Here is a 9,330-nt window from a genome sequence, read left to right as displayed (position 1 = left end):
AACATTTATCAATACTTCACTAGTATAGTCAATTAATATTCCATTAATATACCATTACATGTGTGTGTGTATATACATGTATATATGTACACATATCACATTTTGTTTATCTATTTCTCCATCAATGGGAATTTGTATTGTTTCCACATTTTGGCCACTGTGAGTAGTGGTATCAAAATTCATGTACAAGTATTTATATTTAAGTACCTGTTTTAATTTTTGTTGGGTATATACCTAGAAGTGGAATTCCTGGATCACATGGTAGTTCTATGTCTAACTTTTTAGAAGAACCATCAAACTGTTTTCCATGGCAACAGAACCATTTTACATTCCAGCAATGCTCAAGAGCTCCAATTTCAGCAATGTTATTTCTAATACCAGGCATTTTAGAGTATGCTAAGGAGAGAGAGAATGTTTGCAGTGCCCCGAGACATGTGATCATAATAAATATAAAGTCCCTGCATGGCACATGATAGTAAAAATAAGGACAGCAAATGTGGTTTAATTCCCAACGTAGCTTATTAATTACTCAAATTACTTGTTATATTTTGATTTATAAGAAAGTAGAGCACTTCTATTTATACTAGAATATATTACTCAACATTCTAGATTATTAAACTGTAAACATCATTCTTTCGTGTAATTCTAAAAATAACAAAGTTCAGTACATGAAGTTCATGTTAGGTAGTAAACACCACCACAATACCCCCTATAAACCTTTGTCACTATTCAACTGATCCTTATTATGTTCTGATTTTTTTCATAGTCCAAATGGCATTGTATTTGCACAGAGAAAATGTCTAATATTTGTAGTAGAATATTCTGGAATGCTTTCTACAACAATTATATTAAATCCTTTTGAAATCAGTTCATTCTATGTATAGCTTCCAAGTTTTACTCAAATCTAAAATTCCATCAAACAGAAAAGGTCTGACAATTCCATCAACTCTCCCATGCAACACAATTAAAGCTATAGTCAGCTGTGCAGAAATAAATACTCAAAATACAAAAATAAAATGTGATTTATCACTAATGCTTTTGCCACATTAATTGCATTCATAAAATCTGTGTAGAGCTGAGTCTGTTTCTAGTTTTAAGAGCTTATGATGCTTCATAATAGCCAATCCTCCACAGAAAGCATTTTCAGTGACTATAAGCAGTGTTTTTGTAATGTACTTGCTGGAGTAGAATAGAAATATGATTCCCTAAGGATTTAATACCTTCATGGAATCTAGAAATTACTTTCTTGTCTGGGAACAGGGCCTCTCTGCTAGGTGACTTAGTGGGTAACTAAAGAGCTCTGAATTGTAGCCCAGCCAGTATGGCTCAGTGGTTGAACGTCCACCCATGCACCAAGAGGTCACTGGTTTGATTCCCAGTCAGGGTGTATGCCTGGGTTGTGGGCTCCATCCCCAGTAGGAGGCATGCAGGAGGCAGCCAATGAATGGTTCTCTCTCACATCAATATTTCTTTTTCCTTCTCCCTTCCTCCCTCTCTAAAAATCAATCAATCAATATATATGTATATTTTAAAAGAGCTCTGAATTTTAGATAAAGAATTTTAGACCACTGCTGCAACATGCTCTTTCATTCCTGCCTGTACAATGAGATTTGTGGCCAAAGGCAGACTTGAACTGTATCCTTTGGATTCTCTCCTGAATTAACTATCTGGTGTATAAAATGTCACTTTCAAAAGCTTTCCATACCCTGTTTAACAGGATTTATGTATTATATGAGTTTGCTGATTAGTGAGCTTTGACATCTAGATGAAGGCTTTACAACAATAGGGTTTTCCTCCTATATGAGTATGCTGATATAAGGAAGATAAACATTAACTGGGAACACTTTACCACATTCACCATAGCTATAGGGTCTCTCTCCTGTATAAGATGTCACGAAGTTTTGACTTTCTGAGAAATGCTACCATTATCATAATATTCCTGAAATTTTTACTTTTATGTACGAGATGTGACTTTTCTTGGATTTCCTGTATTTGCCACAACTGTAGGGCCCCTCTCCTGAATGAATACCCTAATGTATAACAAACATGGTTGGAAAGGGGATTCCCCAACTTTCACTGCATCCATAGGTATTGGCTCCTAAAGGCATAGCCCCTGACTTTCACATGAAACATTTTGACAATCATGGCATTTATGTTTCTCTCTTGGTGAGATCCATAGGGTGTAATGAGAGAACTGTCTTCAAATGGAGGACTTACAACTTTCATCTCATCTATAAGATTTCTTTCCTACAGAAGTTCCAGCAGGGTCTATTATGAACACAGCCTGTATGGTATTTCTATTCTGTGTGAGTCTCACAAGCAGATACGACTAATGAAAAAAGCTTTCTCACATTCCCATAGTCATTGCATAGAGGACTTTCCTCTATGCTGAGTTTGCTGATGGTTTTTAAGAGCTGACTTCCGGAAAAAAGCTTTTTGACATTCACTGCATCCATATGGCCTCTCTCCTGTGTGAGTTCTCCGATGACCGATGAGAGTTGACAAAGTAGCAAATGTTTTCTTACAATCGCTGCATTCATATGGTTTCTCTCCTGTATGAATTCTCTGGTGTACAGTAAGATAGGACTTAGCCGTGAAAGCTTTACCACATACACTGCATTTGAAGGGCTTCTCACCTGAATGGGTCCTCTGATGTATAATAAGAGTTGACTTACAGGACAAAACCTTCCCACATTCACTGCATCCGTAAGATTTCACTTTTGCATGACAATTTTGTAGATGGATAGTGAGACCTGACTTCTGGATGAAAGCTTGTTGACACAGATTGCATCTGTAAGGTCTCTCTCCTGTATGAATTCGCTGATGAATCATGAGATGTGCCTTAGTAGAGAAAGCTTTCTCACAATGCGAGCAGCCATATGGTTTCTCTCCTGTATGAATTCTCTGGTGTACAATGAGATGGGCCTTTGATGTGAAGGCTTTTTCGCATACATTACATTTGAAAGGTTTCTCACCTGTGTGGGTTCTCTGATGTACAATGAGAGTTGACTTCGAGGACAAAACCCTCCCACACTCACTGCACTCATGGGATTTCCCTACTGCATGATGAGTTTTCTTATGATTAGTGAGATCTGACTTTTGGATGAAAGCTTGTTGACAATCACTGCATCCATACGGTCTCTCTCCTGTGTGAATTCGCTGGTGAATCAAGAGCTGAGCCTTTTTTGAGAAGGCTTTCTCACAGTCTGAGCACTCATAAGGCTTCTCCCCTGTGTGAGTTCTCTGATGTACAGTGAGATGTGTCCTAACCATGAAGGCTTTATCACACACTCTGCATCGGAATGGTCTCTCTCCTGAGTGAATTCGCTGGTGTAAAGTGAGTTTTGACTTCCATGGAAAAGCTTTCCCACATTTACTGCACACATAGGATTTCCCTTCTCTGTGATGAGTTTTCTGATGATAGATGAGCGCTGACTTTGTAATAAAGGACTTTTGACATTGACTGCACACATACGGTCTCTCCCCTGTGTGACTTCGCTGATGAACAATGAGCTGAGCCTTTTTTGAGAAGGCTTTCTCACAGTCTGAGCACTCATAGGGCGTCTCCCCTGTGTGAGTTCTCTGATGTACAGTGAGATGTGTCCTAACCATGAAGGCTTTATCACACACTCTGCATCGGAAAGGTCTCTCTCCTGAGTGAGTTCTCTGGTGTAAAGTGAGTTTTGATTTCCACGGAAAAGCTTTCCCACATTTACCGCACGCATAGGATTTCCCTTCTCTATGATGAGTTTTCTGATGATAGATGAGCGCTGACTTTGTAATGCAGGCTTTTTGACATTGACTGCATACATATGGTCTCTCCCTTGTGTGAGCTTCCTGATGAGTAATTAGCTTCAACTTACTGGGAAGGGCTCTCCTACGATCACAGGATTTCTTTCCTGCATGAGTTCTCTGAGGCATGGTCAGAAGTGGCTTACAAGCATTCACTGCACATTCATTGCATCCATACAGTTTCTTCCCTAATGGAGTTGAATCACAATCAGTGCGCTCTGAATTCTGGACGAAAGCCAGTGTACCCACAACAGAATGAGCTAGATAACAAGAAGAGGTCCAGAAAAAAATTGTTTAATATAAAAAACATTAGTGAGGCAATCAGTAACATCTGAGTAAGCTCTGTAGCTTGAGTTCAGTATCAGTAGAGTTTGATAACTGATTTTTGGTTATGTTTAAAAAATGACCTTGCTTCTAGGAAATACACTTAAGTATTTAGGAGTAAAGAGTTCTGAAAAACAATATGTACGTGTGTGTGTTTGAGAGAGATGACTGATAGACAGATAGGTAGATAGATAGATAAAAGATATGTGGTAAAATATTTCCACTTAGGAAATTTTCAAAAAGAATGTATAAGAAAATTGTAATTTTGAGATTTCTAAGTCTAAACTATTTAGAAATCAACATTTTCAAAAGGAGAAAAATTAAAAATAAAGGAAGCGCACTACATTACTCATAATGGCCTGAACGTAGGATAGATCAACTGTTTTCCATTCACAGTGGCATCCCGCACAGTATCCTGGTCCTCTGCATCCAGGTGCTGGTTACATGGAGTGCTGATTATAAAAATCAATTCAGCCCTGGCCGGTTTGGCTCAGTGGTTAGAGCATCAGCCTGCGGTCCACAGAGACCCGAGTTCGGTTCCTGCTAAGGGCATGTACCTTGCCTGCAGTTTGTCCCCGGCCCTGGTTGGGTCTTGTGGGTGGCGGCCACTCGATGTGTCCCTTTCACATCGATGTTTCTCTCTCTTCCTCTCTCTCCTTCCCACTCTATCTGAGTAAAAAATGGAAAAATGTCCTTGGGTGAGGATAAAAAAAAAAAATCAATTCAGCCATGCCCTTATATTATTAGTATACTTCTCTGAGTGTGTATACTTCAAAAAAAACTTTACATAAAGAAAGCAAATAAAAATTTAGGCAGGAGTCAGGAAATGCTCACACATGAGGATCCTGAAAGAAATGTGGATATTATGTTAATAGTAACAGGATGCCATTCAATGTAATGGTAGGAGAGAGAAGACAGGATACAATTTTCATTTTTAAAATGTCATCCTGAGTGTATATGCATCAGTTACCACATTGGCAAGGTCTTAAATATGGTGGCATAAATACTATTTGTAGGCTTGTGGACTGTGGTTGTAGAAATTGGTAAAAATCTGCTATGTCATATAGCATTTTTCTTAGATTATATTTTAGATCTTTTCCTCCACCATCCAACTCAGAAGACTGTTCTTTCTATATGGTGGTTTAATGATCTTCTATACCCCTTTTTTTCCTATCCAGGTAACTGTCAAAATCTGATGTCTTTAAAATTCCAGATGTTTCTGAAGTTTATTTCTATGTTCATAAATTTGGGGAGTGAGGGGACTGGAAATACTGACGTCCAGTACTTCCTTTTTATAAATAAATAAGACAAAAACACAGCTATTAATAGAGACTAGAGAATCAAGAGCAAAAAAGTGAGAAAATTTAAAAGAAAATAATAATAATATTGGCAAGAGATCATGGGTACTGAGGCTCGAGTGAAAACAATAGTTACAGAAAGGAGTGGAGGACCCCAAGATATAAGAAAGAGAAACACTAGACTTTCTAGTAAATTACATTTGTGGTGTAAAAGAAAAGAAGGAACCAAGAGTGACATGACGTTTGAGGTAGCAATTAGATCTTCATGTGCAGAAATGAAATAGCCAGGTAAATATGTGGGAATAGAGGGAGATCTGGCCTATAGAAGCTTGGGAATCATCAGCATATAATCACTATTGCTAAGGCCATGAAACTGAATAAGATCACACTGGGAACAAGTGACAGAAATAGGCAAGGATGAAGCTTCATGTTCTCTGACTCTGAAAACTTCAGAAGATGCCCAGAGAATAGAGAAGTTCTACCCATTAGGCATAAACAATGATTACCAAGGAAAGACACCAACTTAAGTTTTGAACAAATATTTGTGGAAGCAGGTTAGGAGGAGGGACCCTCAGCTTCTCACTTAAAGATGAGTTTTCCTCTCTTACTGATTTTCTTCTCTAATTCTGCATGTAACAGACAATAAACCTTTCCAAGGCTCTAATATCATATTTAGAGAACACCATGTGGTCAACAGTTCCATCTTCTAATTCAGCGGTTTTCAACCTGTGGGTCATGGCCCCTTTGGGGGTCAAACGACCCTTTCACAGGGGTCACCTAATACATAACTGTAGCAAAATTACAGTTATGAAGTAGCAACGAAAATAATTTTATGGTTGGGGGTCACCACAACACGAGAAACTGTATTAAACGGTGGCGGCATTAGGAAGGTTGAGAACCACTGCTCTGATTTGCTCTGATGCACACTCACATGGCCCATAGAAGTCCACCTGGACAGTGGGCCAAATACCCAATATTAATAGTGCTCCTGTAAGAATTGTTATATTATTTGATCAGGTAAAAGTTGTGGAAAAAAGAGATGTATAGAAAACAGGTAGTCACATTTCAAGAGAGAAAGAAGAGGAGGACATCTGGATGCCGCAAAGGAAACATTCTACTGAACACTGGATCAATCCAAAAGAGAGAAAATGAGGCTGACTGTCCCTGAAACACAGAGCCTCATCAATGATTTAGGTATCTGTAATAACCTTCATTATTGATTTTTTTTTTTTTTTTTTTTTTTGGTATGTGCCCCTAGCGGGAACCGAACCTGGGACTCTCTGGTCCACAGGCCGACGCTCCAACCGCTGAGCCAAACTGGCCAGGGGTATCTGTAATAACCTTCAAAGTTTTAGCCTTGTTAAAACACATTTGGAAGGAGTTATTCCTTCATGGCCAACTAATTTACTTTAAAGAGTCTCACATCTTACTTTTTCTCAGTTGCTCACTCACCTGAGAAGCACTGACATTGCATTTCATCTTCTATTCTCCATGATTCTTCTCCATTCTCAAAATTAAGGACAATATCTGGTTTGGTAGCTTGATAGCCTGTTCATGGGAAATGACAAAGACTTGGACACTTTATCATTGGACTTGGAGAGAGGATGTCTAGAAAGAGCACAAAATGTTTCAGGAACTGACACACTTTCACTTTGGCAGATTGAAGACCTACGCAAAGTGAGAGCACATTAAGTTCTATCTGGGAACAGAAGAGGGACGAAGAATCTACTGCCTATAAACTCAAGTCCAGTGTCTACAAGCTCTTTGGAAGCCAAGGTAACTGAAAAAGGAAAGGCTGTTGGCTGTGCACACTCTGAATGACACAGGGCAATCATCTGTAACCAGTGTCACAGGTTGCTTAATTCTCCAACATCACATTCTGATACAGGTTCTTACAGCCACCACTTGTCCCAGGTAAAGGCCACAGACAAATCCTCAAATGACATTAATCCCTGTAATAACACATTCTTCTCAATTTGTGGTGATCATTACTGATGTGAAAAAGATCTATAGGTGTATGTTTGTTTACATCATAAGTTACCAAGACTAAATCTCTGTGCAATAGCTTTTAATATTTATTGTGGAAAAAAAGTAAAAATAACATTAAATCTATCTTGTCATATTATGTGCCAAATCAACATATTTTATACCTTCAATTTACATGTTGATGGATTGCCTCCTATTCCTTTGAATACTATTGGCTTTGTTCTAGAGAGCAATTACATTATTTGGAAACAAGCCCTTTAGTGTCTTTCATTTATGCTTTGTTAACACATTGCGTACCACATAGAAATCTCTAAGACATACACCAGCGACCGCACGTTTTTGGGCAAACTGCACATTAGGTTCTGAGCCACACTTATTTGAACCAGCAGATATCCATTCCCTAGATACTTCAAGAATATAGAAGAGTGTGCTGTTTTTTGAACTTCGACCCTCAGGGTGAAGAGTCACAAATACAATAATCCTATATTACCCTGAGTTTCAAAAACTGAAATAGTTAATGCAAGTGTAAACCCAAGTTAACTCATACGCGGTCCGCAACGTTTGGGCAGGAAAACCCGCGTTAACTCGTGCGTGGTCCACAACGTATGGGCAGGAAAATACAAGTTAACTTGTGAGCCGTCAAAAATGTGTTAAGAGAGTTTCTAGCAGCCTTTAGTATAAATCCAATTTAAACCACCCACTGAGCCAATACACTGCTGATGGTCCACTGTGATTCTCCAAATGTTAAGTGTTTTCCATCTGAACTGGTGTAAACACAAATTATTCTCAACTTCACGCAAGCTCCAAAGATGGTTCTGCTTTTCGTCTCTAGCAGTTCTTTCTCCAGCCTAATAGAGTTTCCTCACACATATGTGCTGACTGCAACTTTGAAACTTGGGGAGTTCTATAGAACTCTGGGGCTCTCACTCCCTAGGTGCAGCTCTCTCTGCTGTAAGCTGTCCCATGAATATGAGCCATTTTGAATTCTCCATACTCTGAACTCCAGCTCAGTTCAGGGAGACTGCTGGGATCTGTTTGGGTTTCTCCCCCAATACTGCCCAATAAAATCTCTCTCCAGGCGGTAAACTGGGACAATAACAAGACTCAAGGCCTTTGTTCTCTTTTTCTCAGGGACAGCTGTCCTGAGCTATTACCCAATGCCTGGAAATAGTCCATTCATGTATTTTGTATATATATATTAATATTTTTTTAGTTATTTAAGATGAAGGGTATATAAACCTTTACTGTTACAGAAAAGGTTGTTGGCTTGGTTGATGTGGCTGGTGTTGTTGAGCATTGACCCATGCACCAAGAGGTCACTGATTCGATTCCTGGTCAGGGCATATGCCCAGGTTGTGGGCCAAATGCCCAGTTGGGGACATGCAGAAGGCAGCCAATCAATGTGCTCTCTCATCGATGTTTCTATCTCTCTCTCCCTCTCCCTTCCTCTCTCTCTAAAATCAATAAAAGAAAAAAAATTTTTTTTAAAGAAAATGTTGTTAAACTTGGCTATAAAAAATGCTGGTCAGTATGTAGATTCATTATGGTATACACATTCCATATTCAGAATAGGATGTGTTAATTTATAGAATTTCAGAATAGAAACAAAAATGTTTGGCAACATTTTCAGCAGCATACACCTCATGTTCCTTTAGGATATTTAATAGTTCTTTTCAAGTGCTGATAATTTGATTACACATTTCAAGACCATTAAAGATTCCATTATAGAAATGTGTTAATGTATTTAGATCATAATTACTATAAATCATTGCTTCTCTGGGGATATGCTTTTCCAAATTTAATGGCTAGGTAGGAATTTATTGCAGTGTGAATTCTCTGAAATGTAATGTTTTTCTGGTAGGCAGAATAATGGCCTCACAAAGATATGCATGTCCTGATACCCAAAACCTACAAACATGTTACATGAAAA

At 38.6% G+C, this 9,330-nt stretch overlaps 1 protein-coding gene across 1 annotated transcript; it reads right to left on the bottom strand.

The window, feature by feature from the left end:
• Positions 1 to 2,361: 2,361 nt before the first annotated feature.
• LOC118638840 (zinc finger protein 260-like) lies at positions 2,362 to 8,697 on the bottom strand. The gene is made up of 4 exons (XM_036274969.1): positions 8,646 to 8,697; positions 6,867 to 6,962; positions 3,098 to 4,052; positions 2,362 to 3,025 (listed from the first exon to the last, which is right to left on the bottom strand). Exons 1-4 carry the CDS (start codon positions 8,695 to 8,697, stop codon positions 2,362 to 2,364), a joined length of 1,767 nt encoding a protein of 588 aa, XP_036130862.1.
• Positions 8,698 to 9,330: the final 633 nt, after the last annotated feature.

The sequence above is a fragment of the Molossus molossus genome, unplaced genomic scaffold (assembly GCF_014108415.1).
Source record: "Molossus molossus isolate mMolMol1 unplaced genomic scaffold, mMolMol1.p scaffold_m16_p_21, whole genome shotgun sequence".
NCBI lineage: Eukaryota > Metazoa > Chordata > Mammalia > Chiroptera > Molossidae > Molossus > Molossus molossus.
This window is presented reverse-complemented; position numbering and strand designations above follow the sequence as displayed.

Coding starts and splice junctions, on each gene's coding strand:
- LOC118638840 (XM_036274969.1), bottom strand. CDS start 8,697: ATGCTCAACAACACCAGCCACATCAACCAAGCCAACAACCTTTTCTGT. Junction 6,963..8,645: donor CAACAACCTTTTCTGTAACA/GTAAAGGTTTAT, acceptor TCCCATGAACAG/GCTATCAAGCTACCAAACCA. Junction 3,026..3,097: donor CAACAAGCTTTCATCCAAAA/GTCAGATCTCAC, acceptor TGAGTGTGGGAG/GGTTTTGTCCTCGAAGTCAA.